Source organism: Maylandia zebra, linkage group LG10 (assembly GCF_041146795.1).
Source record: "Maylandia zebra isolate NMK-2024a linkage group LG10, Mzebra_GT3a, whole genome shotgun sequence".
Lineage (NCBI taxonomy): Eukaryota > Metazoa > Chordata > Actinopteri > Cichliformes > Cichlidae > Maylandia > Maylandia zebra.
In genome coordinates, this window is record NC_135176.1 from 25,719,884 (window position 1) to 25,742,841 (window position 22,958).

At 38.3% G+C, this 22,958-nt stretch overlaps 1 protein-coding gene across 1 annotated transcript; it reads right to left on the bottom strand.

Annotated features, from left to right (window-relative positions):
- Positions 1-101: 101 nt before the first annotated feature.
- On the bottom strand, positions 102-21,761 carry slc37a2 (solute carrier family 37 member 2). Its single transcript, XM_004561807.4, has 18 exons — positions 21,234-21,761; positions 19,472-19,553; positions 18,615-18,705; positions 16,965-17,043; positions 16,737-16,872; positions 13,935-14,011; positions 9,921-10,087; positions 9,786-9,823; positions 9,548-9,709; positions 7,748-7,838; positions 7,577-7,639; positions 6,320-6,405; positions 5,009-5,057; positions 4,461-4,534; positions 4,297-4,375; positions 3,215-3,312; positions 2,077-2,141; positions 102-1,440 (listed from the first exon to the last, which is right to left on the bottom strand). Exons 1-18 carry the CDS (start codon positions 21,296-21,298, stop codon positions 1,425-1,427), a joined length of 1,518 nt encoding a protein of 505 aa, XP_004561864.1. The 5' UTR covers positions 21,299-21,761; the 3' UTR covers positions 102-1,424.
- Positions 21,762-22,958: the final 1,197 nt, after the last annotated feature.

The following is a 22,958-nucleotide window of genomic DNA, read 5'->3' on the forward strand; positions in this document are numbered from 1 at the left end:
CATCAGTGTGACTTTTTTTCACCTGAAAAGCCTGACGTATACAATCAGACACATGCATACTGTAAGCAATATATTACACAGAAATGCCAGATGTAGCAAAATCATGTGCAAATTTCTTTTTTTATTTGTCAGGAGGCTTAATAAACATTCAAGTTTCAAAAAAGTTTGCATTTCTGGCGGTTTAGGCTTTACAGTGTTAAGAAACAATATTTAAAAAAAATAATTTTTCTGTTTGCTGTTCAATAATCTACACTAGAAACCAATCGTCTCTTTTAGTTTGAATCTACCACATACAGCAGTAGAACTGACAGCATTTTTATTCAACTTAAAAAAATCTTCCTTCAAAAAGTTAACATGAAAAGCTTCAGGGAAGTAGCTTCGTGACCCCATGCCTCATGCAAGACTGGTAAAACCATCTGATCCAACAGTCTCTAGCTTTAGTTAACTACAAGTAAACTACTTTGTAGTTAATTTCTTGGTAATTTTGTAGAAAAACAATCAATAATTCCCCAGCTTTCATCATAAGTACGTCGTACTATGGGCCGTAGATTGACATGACCTTGCCTAACTTTCAAGAAAATAAAGGAGACACAAATTATATTATATTATTATATTACTTACTTAGCTACTTAAAATTACATAAAATTGTATTTGTAGGTAAGTCATTTTTAATTTTCTGGAAGCTCTGGAAGGTTAAACCAGCTCATAATATGACCAAAACACTGAAAAGTACAACGTATTTGCAATGTAACATACGGAAATATTGTTTGTTTTTCTGCAAAATTATCAAGAAAAATGTTAAACAGTACTTAAAATTACTTATTCACAACTTAAATTTTATTACAGTGTACTTATGCCTGTAGTATTTAAAATTATTTACAGTATCACTTCTCTCCTTTCACACCACTGATTGTACTGACTACACACGTGGCATGTTACACGAACCCTGTTAGTCACGGCCACATTATAAAGTGTTAGCCAATTTCCAAATTTGAAATCACAAAACTTTCTTACTTAGTTCCTTACACTTAGTTTTCAGTTACACGGTGACTTTCTACTGCATGTAAAACCCTCTGAAGCAGTTTCTGACTCAGCCAGTGTTCCAGCTTGTTTGCCTAAAATGCCATTGAAAGGGCACAAACACCAAGGAGACAAAAAAAAAGACCCAATAAGAAAAAAAACAGTGTAAACCATTTAATGCTAAAAGAACATTAAAAACAAGTAAGAATGAGTGGATTAGTCCTCAAAAAGACATTTGTCTCCTTATAGAAGCATACTGTCGTACAGTTAGAAGGCTTCAATCATCAGCTCAGCAGAAGATTGTCCAAGTTGGAGGTTAAAAAAAAAAGAGTTAGTTGGTTGTACGGTGAGGTCAGTTTCATCATTGTTTCCTCCCTTTGTGTGTTTTGGTTTTCACTTTGATTTCAGAGCTCATTGAACCTGCAATAAAAAGTCACAGTTAGTTTAGAGGATGACAAAATTCCTGCAGGTAGAGGCTGATCAGAAAAACCGATACTATAATCATATGCTACACTGTTAGCTTAGCAGCAAACAACAGAGATGCACTGATTTCAGATTATTTCATTTCATTCTGTGAGTATATTCTGAAGAATAAATGACTCATGTTTATAATAAAACACCTAATCTGGATTACTGTGCAGATGTGTTCAGGTTTACAGAGGAAAACAAATTACTTCAGGGTTGGATTAAACTAGCACAATATAACTAATTCCTGTGCTTTACTTTTTCTCAAAAGTGTATTTTGTTGCCTCAGGGAAGAGCCAGGATAGTGGCTTCCACCTGCTTCCAGTTATTATATTAACGATCCTAATACATTTCCCCAGCTCCCTTTTTAATGCACAGGCATCCTTCTTTTCATGCAACCTCTAGAGAAACTGAGGCTTTTTTGTAAAAAGCCTTCCTATTGTGTTCCATCTTTACCGGCTGTGTTAAACATATTTAAACATCAGTCTTTTCTGTATTGGCTTACTTAATCTCTAGGGTTCCCCGAAATGAATGTAAACAAAGAAGGTAAAGGTCGAAAAAAGAGACAGTGGCGTTGACGATGATACTCACCCTCTGGCTCTGGGTCCACACCCACACCATCTCTGAGCTTCCTTGTAAACAAGCCTGGACAAAAACTGGAGCCAAACAAAAGAAGTGTCAGTTGGGGGTTTGAGTGGTTCTCATAAGTTCTCTGGCATACTCACAAACCACAATATTTAAAAATCATTAGGAATAAAAAAGGATCCATGTGGAGCTTAGTGAAATAAAGGTCCACAGGACAGCATTGGCAAACTATTGTTTGCTCCTTTTCTCAACATAAATCAAGTGAATTGAGGTTAGCTTCGCGGCGGCAACGTCTCGACTTAGGCACCGATATTCTGCATTGCACCAGTAACATACCAGTAATGTTACACAAAGACTCGTCATGTAACTTACATTGCCAATAATGGACTATTATGACATGAGACTGGTACCATGTTTGTGGTAAATATAACCGACTCTGCAGAATTGTATGTTCAGATGTTTCACAGACTCAGCTGGCTCCTTTATTCAAGACGCCAGTTTCACCGGTGCCAATTTATTTTTAAAGTAAACTATATAGATATACTATATAAGAAGTTCTGAGCAGTTTTTCTTTAATGTCCATTTTGTACCAAAGAAAGCTGTTAAAAAAACCTTCCAACTGCAATAAGTTACCTTTTCATTTTTTTGCCTATTCAGACATGCTTTGTTTTGCTACCTCACACCAGTCTGCTTATGTTTTCAATGTGAACACTGTACTGCACGTTATTTCTTTGTTAAATGAATGAATTACTAAATTTGTTTGTAAGGTTGTAATTTTGTTTGTTTGGTAACTTTAGCTGTCAATTTTGTTGTCTTTGTTGTGTTACACTCACCCACTTTAGTAGGCACACATTGGTAACAACCACGTTTATGTTTGTGATGCTCGAGTTGCTGCTGTGTGATTGGCTCATTAGATATTTGCCTTAATAAGCAGCTGAACAGGTGTACCTAACAAAGTGGCCAGTGAGTGTACAATGTTTAATATTGTTTTCTCGTATACATTTGTATCAGCGGTTTTATGCTGACACAATAATAAATTTAGGATGAACCACCACAACAATCCTTAAATTAACTGGTTGGCATTTGCATTAAAAAGGAACAAGTTTATTCTATGTGAGTGAACAGATAAAGATTGCTCTCTGACCAGGCAGGCTAAGACGTCAGCAGAGATGAGCATGTAGAAGACATTGTTCCAGCCAGTTGGTGAGATCACACCGGCCAGCAGAGGACCCAGTGCAGCTCCTGCAGAGAGCATAAAAATAAGTCATTAAGTGTAAACGCATAAAGTCGTCAAGAATTATTCAGACTTAAATGAAAAAGTCAGGAGGAAAAACACAAAATGGAAAAATAGCCATTTCCTTTTAAATCACACATTAAGTACTCAATTTTCTAGTCTCTCAGGACTTCATCAGTTTCCATCTTCTTTTTTACAGTTACACAAACTGCTGTCCTGAGTACAAAAGACAAAATAACTGTTTATGTTCTATCTACGCTTTTAATTTAAACCATGAGACAAATGTGGACAGAAATGCAAGGATGCATTAATTATATTAGAACTAATAGTCTCCGTGTTTTATAAAGAGTATGATATGAATACTAGTACATGACCACGCTACAGGACTGTTTAGTCTTTTGTTATGTGGTTGCTAGGCAACATGATGACGCATCAAGCCTAATTAAAGTTTTATGGATATACATTATAGATGTCATTTTTGTGAAATTACAGATCATACAGTGCTTTTATATGGTGCCATAGGTAAACTATGAGTAAAGTCCAATGTCTACCTCATTGGCAAGTGGTTGCTGGGCAACCTGATGACATCATAATAACATCGGATATAGAAAAAAACCTTGAGGGGAATAAGATGTACCTGCGTGTCGGGTTTCGTTTCTCATCTCCTGTTCACACAGGAGGAGTTCATGGGCAAACAAACTAACAGTAAGATGTAAGCTCTATTTTTAGTGTCCACCAACTCCTGAGGGCAATACAAACACTTTTAAAGGCTAAATGGTTCCACCATGATCAACAGATGGGTGCTAACTTTACCTGTCTGCAGTTTGGTGCTGAACAGGTGACATCTGGAAGATTTTGGGCTTTTTTGAGACAAAAGAGGCTTAAAATCCTCTGCTGACTTAACCAACTCGTTTGTTCCTTAGTTATTATGATAATTACAGATGAAAGAGTTAAGCTCAAGATTTTTTAACGTTTAGTCATGATATGCATACCTATTGATCCTGTCCCATCAATAATTGCGGTCACTGTCGACAGCGCCCTGGCGTTTCCTTTCAGACTCTCGTGTGTCCCCTGTGGCAACGGAAGCATCATTATGCCAATGGCGGAGACATTTTTAAGTAAAGCAAAGGATTTCCTATGATGCCTTAGACCTTACCAGGTCAGCAGATACAGCAGTTGTGATAAGAGCATAAGGTCCATTCACCAGGGCTCCACACAATAACAGCATACCTACACAGAAAGAAAAAGTATAAGTGAGGGCTGAATCCACAACAAGTCTATCTAATCTATTTTCAGTTCGAGCTAAGTTCAGGTCAATGTAAGCAAATGTAAAGAATCTGTGAGTTATCTATGCTCAAATAATGAATTAATAACTCTGAAATCTTTCTTTCTACTGAAAACATGATCAATAAATCAATGAAATCTTGCATCTTGTGATCAATTTCTAGACGTCTTGATTATCAAAAATGCTTTACTGTGCAATACTTCCTGTCTCCTCTTTCTGTCATATTCTTGAATTTTACTTTGATTTTGGCAAAGTGACCAGTTTACAATCATGACCATACGCTACATACACTCCATAATATTGTGTCATAAACTCTTAAACATTATACAAGAATGTAATTTGAGTAAACATTTTAACAACAAGGTGTTTTTAATGTGATTAGTATCAAAGTTAAAAATGACAAAATAAAGAAGTCTTACCGATTGTAGTACCGAGGCTCCTCTGCCCAATGTTATTATAGAGGAAAAGCTGAGAATAGAGCAAAACAAATAATCAGCCAATCAACTAATCGTGGAAAATCTGCACATGGGTGACAATTATTACAGCCAGAAACCTCTCTCACATCAGTGTGAAATATCATCCTGTCAAAAACATTAAATACACTTTGACTGAGAGAAGCTTCCTGAACTCAGATGACAAAACTGGTCAAAAAAAAAACTGGTCAAAATGATTAATAATTTTTACCCCAGTGAGAGAAATAACCCTGCTTTTGGAGCAGGCGTTAACAATGCTGCTCAGGATGTTTCTGTGTCATTATTAGTTAAAACCAGCAGATTTTAAAAAAACAAAGACAAAAACAAAACACTTAAATCTCCTTATCAAATTTTTTTTTCTGTTTTTTATGATTTGAACTGGTCAAAAACTGTGGTCGACATTTATAGCAGTGCTCCATCTGCAAGTCCATGCTATGAATAACGCTGGCTTTGCATTCAATGTTACAGTGTCTGAGATCAATTATCATTTCTTCTATTTGTGTTGTTTTTGGTAAAATTACCTTATTGTGGTTACACTAACATGGAGCCAAAAACACCAGCACACACTTGTGATTGACTTTTGTGAACAGCAGAATATACTGTCTGTATATACTGTATACACCTATCCTTTTTAAACAGCACTCTTAGACTGGGTGTTGATCTTTCATGAAGCGTGACATCACAGTGTTGCTTTAGTCACACCTCCCACACACTGAGTGATCTTCTGTAAAAAAAAAACTTGAACTTTCTGAAAACTTATTTGAACTTTTTACACTTGTTTTTAACAACTTCAAACAGTTTCTTGAACATAAGAATGAGCTCACTGTGCTCAAATAGCCTCCACAGTGACCAGATCTCAATCCAATCGAGCACCTTTGGGATATGGTGGAACGGGAGAGACACATCCTACAGAAACTGTGTGAGGCTGTCGTCTCAATATGGACCTAAATCTCAGATGAGTGTTTCCAGCACCTTGTTCAATCGATGCCATGAAGAATTAATGCAGTTCTGGAGGTAAAAGAGGGTCCAAGCCAATACTAGCAAGATGCATTTAATAAATTTGAGGTTTTTTACCCATGATGAAGGCTTGTATGCAGAAGCCTCTAACCATGGCAAGTGTTAGTTATTTAAATGAAAGTGTTGTTGACCTCTTGGATTTTTAAAAATCAAGTTTACACCAGCCACCCTCCCACCCCCCCGTCCATTTTCACTGCTCCACAATTGTATTATTAATCTAATATAAGAGGTGACACTCACCATGGGGGCAGCAACAACCAGCATGACGCAGCACGTCGACGCCCTCCCCCCAGTGTAGTCAGACACAAGGCCCGCCAAGATGCCTCCTGCAGACACAAAGACAGTTCAGTCAAGTTTTTCCTTCTTCCCACAAATATTTTCAGAGTTAGTCTCTTGAACTATACGGGCGGGTTGAAAATTTGAAACCTTTTAATTTGTCTTGTTTTTTCCACAATTGTTGAACCCCCATAACTGCTTAAGAGCAGGAGATACCTGCATGAAATGTTCACAGCTGAAAAACTTCACATCTACCTCACCGTCACCACCCACTCAAACCTCACAACCTGAAATCTTGCCTAAATTCAGAATCCTTTTGTTCTATCGCTATCACTGAGCATGGATATTATGCGATATATTATACTTTGAATAGTAAAAACTGCACAAATTTAAAGGTTAATTCAAGGTTATTTAAAGGTTAAAAGTTAAGATATTGACTGCATAAAATTGGGAGATTTTAATATTAAGAATTCATTAAAAACAAGTGTTCAAAAAAGTTTTTAGTTTTAATTTTAAAGATCTTTGTTTCTACAGAAGACTAAGATATCACTACTTATAATTGTTTATAATTAGTTTAAAATAACTATATATGTATTATATATTTATTATATTTTTACTTACTGCATAGTTTTCACCTTTGTATATTTCACTTGTATTTATTCCCCGTTACAGCTGTTGTTGTTTGTACTCAGAGTTTGGTCTTCAGGTCTCCCTCATGTTTCCCTGTACCATATCTGACCATCTGTCTCTGTGTTAGGTATCCCTGTCTTGCTTTTTCGTAACCTTTGTCTCATGTGTTTAACATTCAGTTTTCCTTTCCTAGTCTTGTATCCCAGATTTGTACCAGCTGTGTTCCCAGGTGTTTCTGATCTTCCTTATTATCTTGTGTTTATTTATAACCCCAGTTCTCCCTTTGCCCTTCCTCATGTCGTTCCTCAATGCTCTGCACCTCCTTCTCCTGTGTTTCATGATATTTCTGATATTTTGGTTTCCTATTGTGCAAACATTTTTACTTTCAGCATTCCTTTAGGGTTACAGGAATAAAGCTAAAGTCTTGAGTTTATTTTCTGCATTTGGGTCTAAATCCCGCCTGTCACACAGCCATATGTGACACAGTCACACTGCAGTGATGCATTTTTGCATCATGTTCTGCATCTTTATTTCTGGCAAAAACTGAACTGACTGAGTGATTTTACAAATCAAACAAGACTCAAAGCTTACCCAAGATTCCTCCGACATCAAATAATGTCGACATATCTCCTGCTTCTTTTGCCTCAAAATGTGCTAAAAAACAAAAACAAAACAAATGCATTAACTCTAAAAACTGCTTTAAATCACGTGAACTGATCATTAGGTTATCTTAATAGTAAAATGATGTGTGTAAATACTGACCAACATTTGAGATGTAGAGAGGAAGCCAGTAGAGGAAGGTGTAGCTGACCAGTTTGGCAAAAAGCAGACAGAGCGAGAACTCCACCACGCCCTGAGAGACAGAAAACATCATGAAAAAACCCTAGAAGCAACTTAAAGTGTCTGTCATCCTGTAATTCACCGTTAACCATCAGAGAGGTGCAACACAGGTGGAAATCAAACACCCTCCCCTTCTGATACAATGACAGGAGCAGAGTTGCGTGTCAAATCCATGCACGGTTTTCAAAACAGCTCTGACTCTTTCTCATGAACCCACAGTGAGGACATCGCTTAATTCCAGTTTATTCAAAGTCATTGGGAAATGACTGTGAGTCAACTCATGGGTTCTGAATTTCTTAGACCTTCTCACCTGCATGGGCCTTTCCCCATGCATAGAATAATTTGAGGTGATTAAAAAAAAACAACCTTTTTTTCAAGTGCACATATGATTGCAGATGACTATGGTTTCTCCTAGTTCCCTAGGAGATATACATGAACACAGGTACCTATAATGTATTTAATGTGTATCCATGTATCTATGCTTAACTCATTCACTGCTCAGGACCTGTTCATGCAAACCTGTCTTCATACCACTGATGAATAGCTGATCACAAAGAAAGAGGTGACTCATAGAAACAGTTTAACAGTAACAAACAGCAGAAATTCACCATGTTATCAATAATAATAAAACCCACTGGTAGTGTTTGTTAACCAGGCATACTGAAGAGTGGAAAAGAGTTATAACTCGTTTTTGATCAGGACTATTTGCACTGGCTAAATTTATAGAGTTGTAGTTAAACTGCAACTTTATAACTCTTATTTTGTCTTATTTTTCCTAACATATACTCACGTAAATTCCTAATCATTATCTTTGATTCACATTTATTATTCCAACAGAATCATTGCTGTTTCCAGCAGAAACCTCCAGGAAGGCGGGTCTTTGTGACAGGCATATTTATGGGAAAGTAATTGTTTCTCATAAGGTTCTTTCCTAAAGTCATAATAAACACTGACTGGAAAAATCAACTGTTTCTTTGACAGTTGAAGAAAAAAAAAAGAAAAAGCGTTAAGTGCCCCCAGGCGATTTCAGCTCTTCGTGCTGTCTGGCGGATAATTTGCTCGCTGCTGATTGGTTGGAGTAAAAAAAGAAAAAGAAAATAGGAGGTAATCGCTTAACAGCAAAAACGATCATCATCACGGGAGTGATCAAGTCAAAGTGAGTGAAGTAAAGGTGATAATAAGTGACGCATGAATTGGTCTCTAATTGTTGTGTCAAATGTGACTTATTTGTTACTAGGCAACAGTCTCATTATCAGCAAAGTAAACATAACAATGAGATTAAACGACCAATCACTGTCCCTCCCATCTTTAACAGGATAAACACACAGAGCCGTTTTCACAGGAGCCGCGTGGGTTTGTGACTTTCGAAGAAACAAAAGTCTCGTTAATAACATTAATAACGGCTCCTTTTCATTTAAGTGACCAGTTAAGACAGACAGCTGTGACAAAAACAGTCTGACAACCTCAACTTTAATAATATAAATATAAAAACAATTTGTGAATATTTTTCATTGTTAAAGAAACTTTAAAATAGTTTTTATAACGTTTGTTTGGAGTGATATTTTTAATTAGCCACTAGGTGGTGCCAAAGTTAGCAATTTTCAACCCTTGAGTTAAACTAAGCGTGATGGGAAAATTTTACTGTAAAATATGGCACAAATATCTGCACATTCAAAGCCAATCAATCACATTTCTGTGATTAAAGGTGCCATTTCCACTCACAGGTATGCGCAGCGCTCCGAGGAAGCTGATGGCCTCGCTGTGCTCCTCAACAATCACGTCTGGCTCAGTGGAGACGGCTCCATTGATGGATGGATCAACAATGGATGAGTCCCGCAAGAGAGGCGCCGTCTCACCAACCTCCTGACTCCTCTCCTGACCACTCTGACACACAAATAAACAGCTCAAGCAGACTTTTTCATGGAAAGAGGGGAAAGGATGCGTTGCTTTTGTAACTTACATGATGCTGAGGAGATGAGCAGTTCACGTCTTCAGGTTCTGAAAAGAGAACGGACGAAATGGGATGGGAGACATTAAATCTTAAAGCTCACTTTGGGGAAGTATTTTGGATTTTGTCTGACAAACGGAAACTCACTCTCAACCAGGAAGAAGAAGCACAGGACCCCAGTGCAGGCGATGATGATTCCGGGGACGATGAAGGATAATCCCCAGGCCGTGGAGACGAAGACTCCCGCAATGAGGGAGCCCAGGATGTTTCCCACTGAGGTGTGGGAGTTCCACACACCCATGATGAAGCCACGCCTGGCAATCAAAACAGAGAAGGTCACGAGAAGTTCTCCTGCTGAAAGTCAGTTTTACAAAATGGATTCATGAATGCTGAGCTGGAGTCTTGAAGCTTGTCAGAATGCCTTTATGTTGTTTTATGCACTGAAGACATTTGGGGAAGTAAAAAGTAGGCAAGAACTTAATTAGGGCTCTGGTTCATTAAAACAGAGATCACTACTGGGGTTTAAATGTGGCCTACTATGCTTTGCTTCTGTTATACATGTAAACAATGTGGCAAATGTATAAGTAATGTCTGCGAGCCACAAATTAAGGCCTAAAACTGTCATGTGTGTGTCAGCTGTCACCGCTTTTGTGAGTGGAAGGCCAGTAAAAACACACATTTATAAACGTTATGAATTTAAAAAGGGAGAAAAGAAAGAGTTTTATCTGTTTCCTGTTTCTCTAGAACTATCAGACACTGTGCAGGGTCTTGGATAAAGCCATCAGGGTGTTTTCCAGGTTTGTGTGCGCTTTTTTTTGGCTGACCTTTTGCCTTTTTATCTGAGAGAGCGTGTGTGCTGTGATGATTCACAATCATTTCTTGTGCTCTCTGATACTCTGAATCCTGGCACACAAGAGATTTGCAGGACCCAGACAATGGTTAACATATCTTAGCATGACCACAGGGAGGCAGGAAAACAGGCTTAGCCAGATTACAAATGTACATATGAATGAACAAGCTGATTGTTTAACTGACTAATAAGCATGATGTCCATTTTCTCTCACGGTTTGATTAAGGTAAAAAAAAAAACGTAACATGTTTGTTGATATGGCCAGAAAAAACCTGGTGAAATTGACATTTGGTGAACTTTGCAGGATTTTTGTGCAGGTGCTAGATTATTCAATATCCAGTTCTGAAACATGATGTATGTCCTTCTCATGCACCGCCTGTGCAGGACTTCCAGATGCAGCGGTTCACACAGGTTATCTCTCCACTCCAGATCTGTCAATCTGCTAACTTAGTTCCAACTGACATGTCTGCCTGAAACTTCATATTGAGATTTTCTTTGGAGTAAAAAAATCATTATGGTCGATACAAAGCTGCAGAGGTGCCTCTACTTGTAAGCTGAGGGGAGTCATTGAGAAATTAATACAATGACAGTAAAATGATGAGTTTCAATTCTCAAATATGGTGATTTTTCGACAGGTTTACTCTGTCAAAATCCTCGTATTTGTTACTTGTCTGGGTTTACAAAATGATATTTGAGTTGAATGACAGGTTAGGGATCAGTTTTGGGTTAAAAAGCAGTCATCTGCCAAAAACTGATAACATGTTTTTGTTTTTTATGTCCATAAATATCCAGGTTTATATTGTTAAATAGTTTGTAGTCATGTAGCCACGTTACATGGGAAAAATGTCTCAAGCTAAAGTTATCCACAGTTCAGCCAGCCACAAGCCGGGAGCCTCAGTATGAGCAAAGATCAAAGCAGTGACAAGCAAAATTATGGAGATGAATGAAAAAGAGAACAGTCCTGTTATCTGTTGAAGTTAAAATTTCATATGTACAGTGGGGCAAAAAAGTATTTAGTCAGCCACCGATTGTGCAAGTTCCCCCACCTAAAATGATGACAGAGGTCAGTAATTTGCACCAGAGGTACACTTCAACTGTGAGAGACAGAATGTGAAAAAAAAATCCATGAATCCACATGGTAGGATTTGTAAAGAATTTATTCATAAATCAGGGTGGAAAATAAGTATTTGGTCAATAACAAAAATACAACTCAATACTTTGTAACATAACCTTTGTTGGCAATAACAGAGGTCAAACGTTTACTATAGGTCTTTACCAGGTTTGCACACACAGTAGCTGGTATTTTGGCCCATTCCTCCATGCAGATCTTCTCGAGAGCAGTGATGTTTTGGGGCTGTCGCCGAGCAACACGGACTTTCAACTCCCGCCACAGATTTTCTATGGGGTTGAGGTCTGGAGACTGGCTAGGCCACTCCAGGACTTTCAAATGCTTCTTACGGAGCCACTCCTTTGTTGCCCGGGCGGTGTGTTTTGGATCATTGTCATGTTGGAAGACCCAGCCTCGTTTCATCTTCAAAGTTCTCACTGATGGAAGGAGGTTTTGGCTCAAAATCTCACGATACATGGCCCCATTCATTCTGTCCTTAACACGGATCAGTCGTCCTGTCCCCTTGGCAGAAAAACAGCCCCATAGCATGATGTTTCCACCCCCATGCTTCACAGTAGGTATGGTGTTCTTGGGATGCAACTCAGTATTCTTCTTCCTCCAAACACGACGAGTTGAGTTTATGCCAAAAAGTTCTACTTTGGTTTCATCTGACCACATGACATTCTCCCAATCCTCTGCTGTATCATCCATGTGCTCTCTGGCAAACTTCAGACGGGCCTGGACATGCACTGGCTTCAGCAGCGGAACACGTCTGGCACTGCGGGATTTGATTCCCTGCCGTTGTAGTGTGTTACTGATGGTGACCTTTGTTACTTTGGTCCCAGCTCTCTGCAGGTCATTCACCAGGTCCCCCTGTGTGGTTCTGGGATCTTTGCTCACCGTTCTCATGATCATTTTGACCCCACGGGATGAGATCTTGCGTGGAGCCCCAGATCGAGGGAGATTATCAGTGGTCTTATATGTCTTCCATTTTCTGATGATTGCTCCCACAGTTGATTTTTTCACACCAAGCTGCTTGCCTATTGTAGATTCACTCTTCCTAGTCTGGTGCACGTCTACAATACTTTTCCTGGTGTCCTTCGAAAGCTCTTTGGTCTTGGCCATGGCGGAGTTTGGAGTCTGACTGTTTGAGGCTGTGGACAGGTGTCTTTTATACAGATGATGAGCTCAAACAGGTGCCATTCATACAGGTAACGAGTGGGGGACAGAAAAGCTTCTTACAGAAGACGTTACAGGTCTGTGAGAGCCAGAGATTTTCCTTGTTTGAGGTGACCAAATACTTATTTTCCACCCTAATTTACGAATAAATTCTTTACAAATCCTACCATGTGAATTCATGGATTTTTTTTTCACATTCTGTCTCTCACAGTTGAAGTGTACCTCTGGTGCAAATTACTGACCTCTGTCATCATTTTAGGTGGGGGAACTTGCACAATCGGTGGCTGACTAAATACTTTTTTGCCCCACTGTAAGTGCCTCCTGATGCTTTTCTTTATCATATAAATATGTTGCACCTGACATATGATTACATATGTCAGGTAAAGGCAGGTTTACAGCAATTCCCCTAACACAAAGACTCCAGCAAACTTATGACAGCTTTTGCACACCTAAGTCACATAAAGGCTTATTTTGAACTGGACACCGTGTTCAGACTCAAAGATATCAATAGTTTTGCACTCAGAATTGATGAGGAGTTAATAAGGGAACTGCTCGAGAATCCAACCTAAAAGCGGAATTGATAATGGCAGTCAATTAGATCTTGTCAATACTCATCACCTATGTACACATACAATCTTCTTTTTAGTGTAACCTAACTTCTTTGACTGGCTGAGGTGGACATAATCAATAGCAGCAGTGCAAACACTGACAGACATGTGACTGTTACTATAAATATTGTTCTTTTTTCTGTTCCCTGCCCCTTTCTTTAGTGTATTTTTAGAGCCAATTATATATTCTTAATATGTCTGTCTGCTTGCTGTGCTTTTAGTTCTACTTTAGTGAGAACCAGTTCTTCAGGCTCATAACTTTAATTTATGATGTGAGTGTCGTCTGACCTACAACCAAGCCTGGTTTGACAATGTGCTTGTGTTTCATTCTGCTGCCATCAAAAAAAGAAAGAAAAAAGAAGGGAAAAAAGCAATTTCTAATGCACATTCAGCATGAATTCTCCCCCACTACTTACTTCCCCTTTCCAAACCAGTTGCCAACACAAGCCACCACTGCTGGCCAACCGGTGGTCTGCACCAGCCCGTTCATGACCTGCAGAATGAAACAGAAAGAGAACCTGGACTGTGTTAACGTTCTTCGTGAAACCCTGTAAACTCCGCATGAAGAGGAAAAGAAGAAGAGATCAACGAACATAGATTCTCAACATTCCTACACCAAACTGATATAAGCAAAGCTCTGCATGTGCAGTCATGTGATGCAGCTGCGAGTCATGTGATAAGTGAGATCTAAGAGTGACTAAGCCACCATGTGCTCTGTGCACGTTCAAGTGGAAAAGCTGCTAAGAGAGCTCTGCACTGACCTGCAGAGCTCTCAGTGGTCACGCCTGTAAGAGATGCTCAATATCCATACCTAAAGTGCACATGTTAACAGGTTAAAATAAACAGGATCATAAATGAAATAAATACTGTTGACCCAGTTTTTTAAATACTTCCGGTCACAGATTTCAATTTCTCTATTGCCATAGACGCCTTTTTTTTCTTACAAACTCAATTCAATTCAATTTTGAGGTAAAGACCTTAGAATAAACTCATTGTCCATTTATTGAATGAATCCTATTTTTATTAAAAATTAACTTTATTAATTTTAACTTTATTTATTGATTGATTAACTTTCCATGCTTTCCTGAGAAGTGCTGATGGAATTTGACTGCTGGTCATGTGACACGTGTGAAGCTCATGTGATACTTGAGAGGTGTAAAACAATACTGCAATCTGGCAACTGCACAAAGGTCAGAAAAATTAAATAAATAAATATTTTCCTGCATTTATAGGCGGACAAACTCATGACAAAGATAAGGGTGTGCAGCTTTTCTGCTTTTTATATATATATAAATCAAATATCTCCAGGTTTTTTTAAGCTGAGGTTTCAATTTAAAGACTTAAAAAACAGACTAAATAGTCTCATTACTGGCATCCCTAATTTATGGGAAGGCAACTAGCCTAAGCTGTGGCTGAAGCTAATTTTTTCACTTGTTTCTGAGCTAATCCAACCCATTGGCGTGTTATTATTAGTGGTCAAAAGGCGTGAAAAAAGCCCTGAAGTGAAATAACACTTTTCTGACAGCGCCTGTGTTTAAGACGAGGCACTGAGTGAGAGAAAACATTTCTACAGACCTCAGCGATCAGTAAAACCTGAGGTCAGCAAGAGACAGTTCATCTGATCACTGCACTTCCCTTATTTTTTCCACCTAATGCAGTTTTTTTTGTATGCTGCAGTTGTTCCCGAAATGGACACAATTTTGTTTATAGCAAATCAAAGTTTCCTCATTCTCAGCAGAGAAAGAGATTCAAAGACAATCCGTTTAGAAATGTAAACAAAAGGCTTGTGCAACATAAGATAAAAGGATGCAAATCTACTTTCTCTCTTAGACTAATACAACAGCTAAACTTTACTTTATGTCACAAATTGAACTGTAAACACAGTGTATTTATGCAGCATCTCTATCTGGGTTTGTGTCTCTGAAGGAGCACTGATAGCTGATAGCTCCAGGGAAGTTCTCCACGGTCACTGCAGCTGGCTGCTGTTCATTAAAGATGAAGTTAAATCGTGTAAAACTGCACTTTGCTTTTCATTTGTGTCCAAGTGTTAGATTAATCAGCTTCAAAGAGAGTCTATAATTTCAGTTTAGTTCAGTCAGGGCAGGCTCAGTGTTTTAACTGCTCAGTCAGGTGAGAGCAAAAAGTCAAACTCACTCCTTTAATTTTTTAAATCAAGAAAGTGTCAAAATGTTTCTACACTCTCTTCCCCTGTTTTTGTCTAATAGTGGATTTTTAACATTAAAACAATTACAGGACATTTACCGATTTACTTTCTCAACTGTGTGGCTAACGAAACCACCACTTTCTGTCACAGTCTGGCGAGGGCAGACTGTATGAATTGAAAAAAGGACCCAAAATGCAGACTCCAAGGAACAGGGAACAAAACTTGAATGTTAACAAAAGGTGAGCCGTTTAATATGGCTGGTAAAAAAGGTACAAACAAAGGGCAAGGCAAACTGAAGCAAAATTAACACAAACCTAAACTGGGAAATCTAAACAAACAATAAGAAAAACCTAGACAAGAAACTTGGAAGCATGGCATAGGAAACATGGCGTGGACAACAGACGACCTGACAATCACACACTGAAAATAGAGGACTTAAATACACAGCAGGTGATTAGGGGAAGTGGAGACACATGAGGAAACAGCTGACTAGGATAGACATAATGATGCACAGGCAAGAGTAAAACTAACCACATGAGCACAGAACACAAGACCCCTTTTCAAAATAAAACAGGAAACATGCAGACTTAGAAACGACAACCAGAACTTGACAATGTAAGACACAGACATGAAACGCATGAAGAGCAGGGGAGATTTAACATTGTTGGAAACACGAGGGGAAAATAATAACTAGAAACACTTAGGCATAATAATACAAACTTGATAACATAAGACACGCAGCATGAAACACGAAGGCTGAGGGGAAGCTTAAATACAGGGGAAGAAAACACAAGGAGTCTAATAACCAAATGAACTTAGATAACCTAATGAACAAAATAAACTCAAACTTAAAACGCTGGGTCAAAAGACCCAGGACCATGACACTTTCATGCTAGCAACCTAAATCAGCTAATGTGCTGATGAGCTCACATTTCAGCTCTTATTTATAAATGATATCACAGTCATATGCCCCACAATTGAAATAATAAAAGAGAACAGGATACATGAATCAGAAAGTAAATTAAAGGTCAGGTTTGTGGATTTGTTTCTTTACCTGGACGAAGGCGTAGTACCCCAGTGAGTGGATGTTCCAGTAGAAGCCGAGGCCAAACAGACATGTGAACAACCCACTCATCAACATCCCAATACTCAGGTAGTACCGCAGAGGGAGACGCTCACCAAATATCCCACTGAGAACATGAGAGATGATTATTATTCAGTGCAGCACATGCCCTCTCAGACAAAAACACAACAAGGTCAGCCAAAAACAGCAAATACAAACCTGAAAAACATCCCGATGGCATAAGCAACCAGAAAGCAGTTATCCAAGACCCCAAACAGTGTCTGATAGTTGTCCTGGTCTTTAACAAGAAAACAGAGAAAACTGTTACTTTTCTCCGCATCGGCGCGTATAATTTTGTGAGGTCTTCGTCAATTAGTACGGCTCACACACACAAAAAACTGCAGCAGAGTTCTGGACCTGTTAATCTCATTACCAGCTCCTCATTGTATTCCTGTCATCAATAAAATAATTCTTGTTTATCTTACTACCACATCCCTATGCTACAATGTTGTTTGGTCAGTGAACCTAGTTTGTTGTTAGGTTGTTGCTAAACAACATCATAATATATGCCTAATTAATATTATTAATAGCTCTTCTATCTTTAGCGGCCCCCTTTTTGTCAACTTTCTTCTGATTGGTTTATTTGCAAAAAAAAATGTTTTGAATGAACTGATGGGTGGGACGTCTGTGAACACAGAGTTGTCTGGCTCTCTGGTCTGACCATATGATGGACTATTAACCTATTACAGGCTCTCACACGATCACAGCTGGACTAGATTCAAGCTGAAAACTTAACCCCAGACTTAAAGTTGCTTGACAAAGAGGAAGGAATGATAGTAGGACCCTTTTAATATAATCCCTGTAATTTAGTTGCTTTCAAACTTGCCAGAAAAGTAACCACAGAGCACAGGAACTATGACAAGTGCAACTGGTGGTAATTCTCTGTTGTAGAAGATGTAATTGTATCTATCTTATAGCCAGTATTCTTCCAGTGCAGCTTCAAACACTTATCTCTTTTCTGTGTTTCTGTAACATTAACTAAAAGTTAAATATTTATCAGCTGCAGGTCTCACATGATCAGCTCAGTTTCACAGCAGCTCACAAACACAAACAACAACCTTGGCCATGACAGTGCAGCCTCTATGGATTTAGAGCACTAAGCTTAACTCTCCACCAGACTTTCCCCCAAAAAGTTCCAGGTACTGCAGATTTCATCTATTAACCTCAACTTCTGGCCACAGTGTAGCTGTGTATGTGGTTTAAATGACCTATAATACTAATGCCAACAAGTAAAGACAACTATACGTGAGTCAACAGCAGCTGGTGGACTTTAACCAAAAACTCTAATATAAAAAAAATATAAAAACACAAATATAAAACCAGAGCAAAACCACCAGTTCATTTTATAGTATCTCATAGTGGCTGATTTTAAAGTTTTCATCATAAAATGATCTAGAAAAGGTGTAAAATTTACTTGAACACCTCTATAATGTGGCCTCCAGTCTCAGAGAAAATCTACACCCACACTACAAACTATTTAGTTATCAGTGTACAGCATGTCCTTCGCAGTAGGTAATCATGCATCAACATACTTGGAATTTCTGGGGTACTACAGACGACAAACAAAGTCTCCCTTTTCCTTGTTTTTTTTTTAGTTTCAGAGCTTCAAGAAGCTGCTTCACCACAGCAGCTCCTCCTATCCATGCATACGCCACTTTTTCCACTGCAAACACCTAACCAACTGATAAATCATGTGTAGTAATAATTTGGTACACTGAAACTTTCTGAGAGCTGCAATTGTCCAAAATCTCATCTACTAGAAGTTGTGTTTCCAAAGCGAGCATTAATGACAGCAATTAAAGGACTTACCAAAGGGTGGCCAATCACACCAGGTAACATTATTGGTTATATTAATGTCTTTTGGCTGAATGACGTTGGAGCAGTTTCTGTGCAGTTCACTCTGAGTGCGAGAGAAGAACGTGGAAAGAAACCAATTGAAATGACTAAAACAGTAGTTGACACAAGCAAATGAAGAACCAAAGATTTAAAAAAATTATCTTCTATAGGTGTATAAATGTATAAAGATACAGTATAAGAATATGCCAGGATACCACTATTACCACAAACAACACACTGCAGCTCTCAGGGTGACAGGATCACAGCCTATGATTGTTTTATGACCACTTCATGAATACTTTGTAATTTAAACAATGAGGGGCTTTTACAGCATTTGACTTTAAAAGCCTTCATTTGCAGACCATTGCTGTATCATGCAAACACTTTCAATTGTTGCTTGACTATCTTTGATTGAAACAACAAGAAAAATCCCTTTAGCATATTCAGCAGACGTCCTTTAGAGCCGTTTGCTTTTCTACCAGCTTTTGTGCTTCAGCTGTTAATTTCTATGAATTTGTAAAGACACGAATACCTTTAATTGTGGCTGTGTCTGAGTTATATGTAGATAAAATTATTTTCTTAAAAGAGCGTATCTTCTGTTGTCTCCCTGATCTTGTGACAAGCTAAAGATTGAATGTTAGAAATTAGATTTAATCAATATATCTGTAAGGAGATAACAAATGAGCAGTGTTAAGGTAAAGATTTTATCCATTTTTGAGGGTAAAAAGTACAAGACAAGAAAGACATGTTCTGTCCTTCTAGAGAGCATTTGATCCTGCAAAAACACTGTTAATAGTGTTCATAAAAAGAAATTCAACTGTTCCAGTCACCTTAACAATGCTGATAGGTTTCCGTGACAAGTGATAGGCTGTGTAGAACAGGAAGGTGAGGATGAGAATAAAACCACGATACCTGCAAAAACAGACACATTAGAACCAAAATCATTTAAAAATGACAATCAAATTATCTTTATTATTCAAAATATCAAAACAGAATAATAAAAATAAACCTACAAAGAGAATAACTAAGGTATGCTTATTAATCATGCAGTGACATCAATTAAAATGCCTCCAGCACAAACACATGACACAAAACAGTAAAACTTTCCACTGACGTAGAAATATTTGTTTGGGTAACAAACTCACAGATCAGCTGTTTTCATGCTGGCTAAACAACACAAGTTAATAGGTGGAAAAAGTATTCTCAGTGCTCACATTATACTTGGAGTGTAAGGTGTTAATTTGAGATGCAAGAGTGTTAAATAATTCAAAGCCTACTTTTATTTGGTTTATGACCCTTGAAAGTTTATCTGTCTGTTTATCTTTTCAAAAGGAACGTGAACCTAAAGTTCTTTTAGTCCAGTGATTTCACCTAAATTGTTTGGAATTTGAGAGATACAGTACGAAGGTGTGTTTAAAGAATTAGGAATCAGGACAAACACAAATAAGACGCACATTTGTCTGAATTGATAAATAATGGTGAAGACTGTGCATACAAAAATGCTTGCAAAAGGTGGTAAACAAACATAAACACTAACTATCATCATCATTGTTTATGAAACATTCGGTTTTGTCTTATTATCATCATTTGATTATTTAGTTTGATCTTTGTTTTTGGAGAAATTTATACTATGCTGTACATTCAGGTCATTGAATGGTTTTCATATTCCGGCGTTATTATCATGGCAAACCATTCCAAGAGTGTTCCAAGCAGATATGGCGGGAGGAGTTAAGGGCACATCCTTTGTTAATAACAAACTGTGTGTGAGACAAACATTTCGTTTGTCCAGCACAATGTGGGTCAATAATTCAATCATTTGCTTTAATTATTTCAATGTGACCTTCTCAAAGTATATGAAACTGAAATAAAGGGAAACTGAAGTTGAGTCACATGATACTCTTCCTACTCTCGTGTACTCTCCTTTCCTCAAACATTTTAAGAATTTAAAGATGCTTTTTTCCCAGTTGCTGGCTTTTCTTTTGGTGGGGATCCATCTATCAGACTGGTCCGACTCATTCTGAGCTACACAATCCTCATGAGACTCACCGATGAAAACTCTCTTCAAGATTCACCCAGTTAGTTTCAGCCTGAGTTGTCTTAAGAAAAATTTGTATTTTCTATATTCAGTCAGATTTAGAAAAGCAGGAAATATAATGGAATGGCTCTTTACTGACACTTTATTTGCTGATAAATCTGGAGGTATAAATCCCTTTCGACAGTTTTCGGTTATTGCAAAATAACCCAGTGGTCGACACTGGAAACTGTGGCCGGCCACCTCTTAAAATGTCAATTTTTTTAATGGAGTTTGGTGGGATTCTAGATTCGCACAGGGGAAACCAGACGTGCCGGGTACAGAAAACAAGAAGTAGTAATACATTTATAACAGGAACTGAGACATTTAAAACAATAGCTGGTTACATGATAATGTCTCTGGATTTACTGGTCCCAGAACAGTTCACATTCTGACGGTTTATCGACTAGTTTGAGTCAATCATCTAACAGAGATATCAATCATTTAGCAGAGATAAGAAGCAGCAATCTCCATTACAGGGCTGCGTGTGCGCCAAGAGAACAAAAAGAATGGAAACTTACCAACTATCCCGAGAAAAGTTGGTGATAAGTCTTATCCCAGGAGCCAGAGACGACTTCATTTTCATTTGATTATTTTAAATATTGTGAGAAAACAGACTCTCAGCAGTGGGTCCCGGACATGTCTTCTTGGAAGCAGACGGATGTTGAGCAGGTACAGATGAATAAACGCAGAGAGCTGACTAACCCTGGATGAAAACAGAGGCAGTACTTGTGCAGTACCGCAAAATAAAAACAGACCTGTGCGCCTGCTAAAATAGAGGCTCACATGGGGTAGAGCTGTAAAGCAGCTCCTGTTGGGAGGTACCCGCAGTGAATCTCCAGCAATGCTCCATAATGACCGGCTTTTATACTTCAAGTACGCAGTCAGAAGAGCCGGCCTGCCTCTTAAACGCTGTGATACAAGTGTAAGACACCGCTGCTATTAATACTCCAATGTTGGTTTCGTTTTCCATAAGATTTTCCAGCCTCCCGGCGACAGCCTGTCCACCAGCCCCTATGCATGCGCATATGCGTGACGTAACGCAGGCGATTCAAAGACCCTTGTTTTGTCTAAACGGGGTTGGACAGTGGGTGGGACTGCTCAAAGTGGAGGTATTTCAATTTAAGTTAAAATGCAACAGAATTAAAAGTATCTGAAAAGCACGTGTTAGGCTCTTTAAAATGTTACACTTCAGATCAAAGTCCTTCTGACCACCTGGGTGCTCTGCAGGTATCCCCTCTGGGTACATGCCAGTGCAGTTATTTTAAAGAAATAGCCTTGATTAAAGCCTTTATTATTAAATATTTTATTCATTGTATTATTAGTTTTTTATTAATTTAAATTAGTTTAAAGTTGGACATTAAAAACTAAAAGTATTGATCAAATTATTTAAAAAGAGGCGTAAAATATTCAAGTTTCGCTTCTTATTCCAATCGGTTCACAATTTCATCTTGTAATTTAATCGTCAGCAAACAGTTAATGAGTAAATCAGTAAACTATGATATGCAATGTGTTGCCCAGCTCAGCATCTCCTCATTTAAATCTAAAATGTACATTCATTTAATTATTTGCACCTTGCATCTGGAACCCCGGGCGAGCAGAGGGAAATGGTTACAAAAAAAATTGCCGTGGTCCTCTGAATCTGATGACACAGACCGAGCGCTGGTATATTCTTCCCTGGACGTCCAGCGTTCGTGTCGCATACTAATTACGTCGCGGGACGCTCGGACGCGTTGCTATGACAACTACCCAACACATTGGAAGTTACTCCATTGTAATAAGGAAAATCAGTCCAGTCGTGGCGAAGGTGATCCGAGTCCGTACTAATGAAAAACATGTTAAAGCCTAACGGGACCTTATGGGCAACACTTTTCCAATCTTCTATCGATCATTTTTGGTTTGCCTGTTTTGTTGTAATTTCCTGAGATTGTGAGAGCATATCCTAGCAGATCAGCAGTTTCTAAAATATAAAGTTCAGCCAGTCAGGCATCAGCAACCATGCCATGTTAAGTCACTTAAATCACCTTTCTTCCCCATTCTGGTCCTTAATTTGAACTTAAGCAGGTTGTTCTGACCATGTCTACAAGCCCAAATACATTGAGCTGCTGCCATGTGATTGGAAAATTAAAGGATGTAACAAGCAACTGAATGGGTGACCTAACAAAAGGGCCAGTGAGTCTGATTTTTTGCCAGTGAATGAGCTACACAACTATGTAACTACAATGTAACAAAAATAACTGGAGCTG

What these genes read in the sequence shown, in the direction of transcription:
- slc37a2 (XM_004561807.4), bottom strand. Translation starts at nt 21,298, where the DNA reads ATGAAAATGAAGTCGTCTCTGGCTCCTGGGATAAGACTTATCACCAAC. An exon ending in GCCATCGGGATGTTTTTCAG is followed by an intron (nt 16,873 to 16,964) that starts GTTTGTATTTGC and finishes TCATGTTCTCAG; the next exon opens with TGGGATATTTGGTGAGCGTC. An exon ending in GGTACTACGCCTTCGTCCAG is followed by an intron (nt 14,012 to 16,736) that starts GTAAAGAAACAA and finishes TTCATTCTGCAG; the next exon opens with GTCATGAACGGGCTGGTGCA.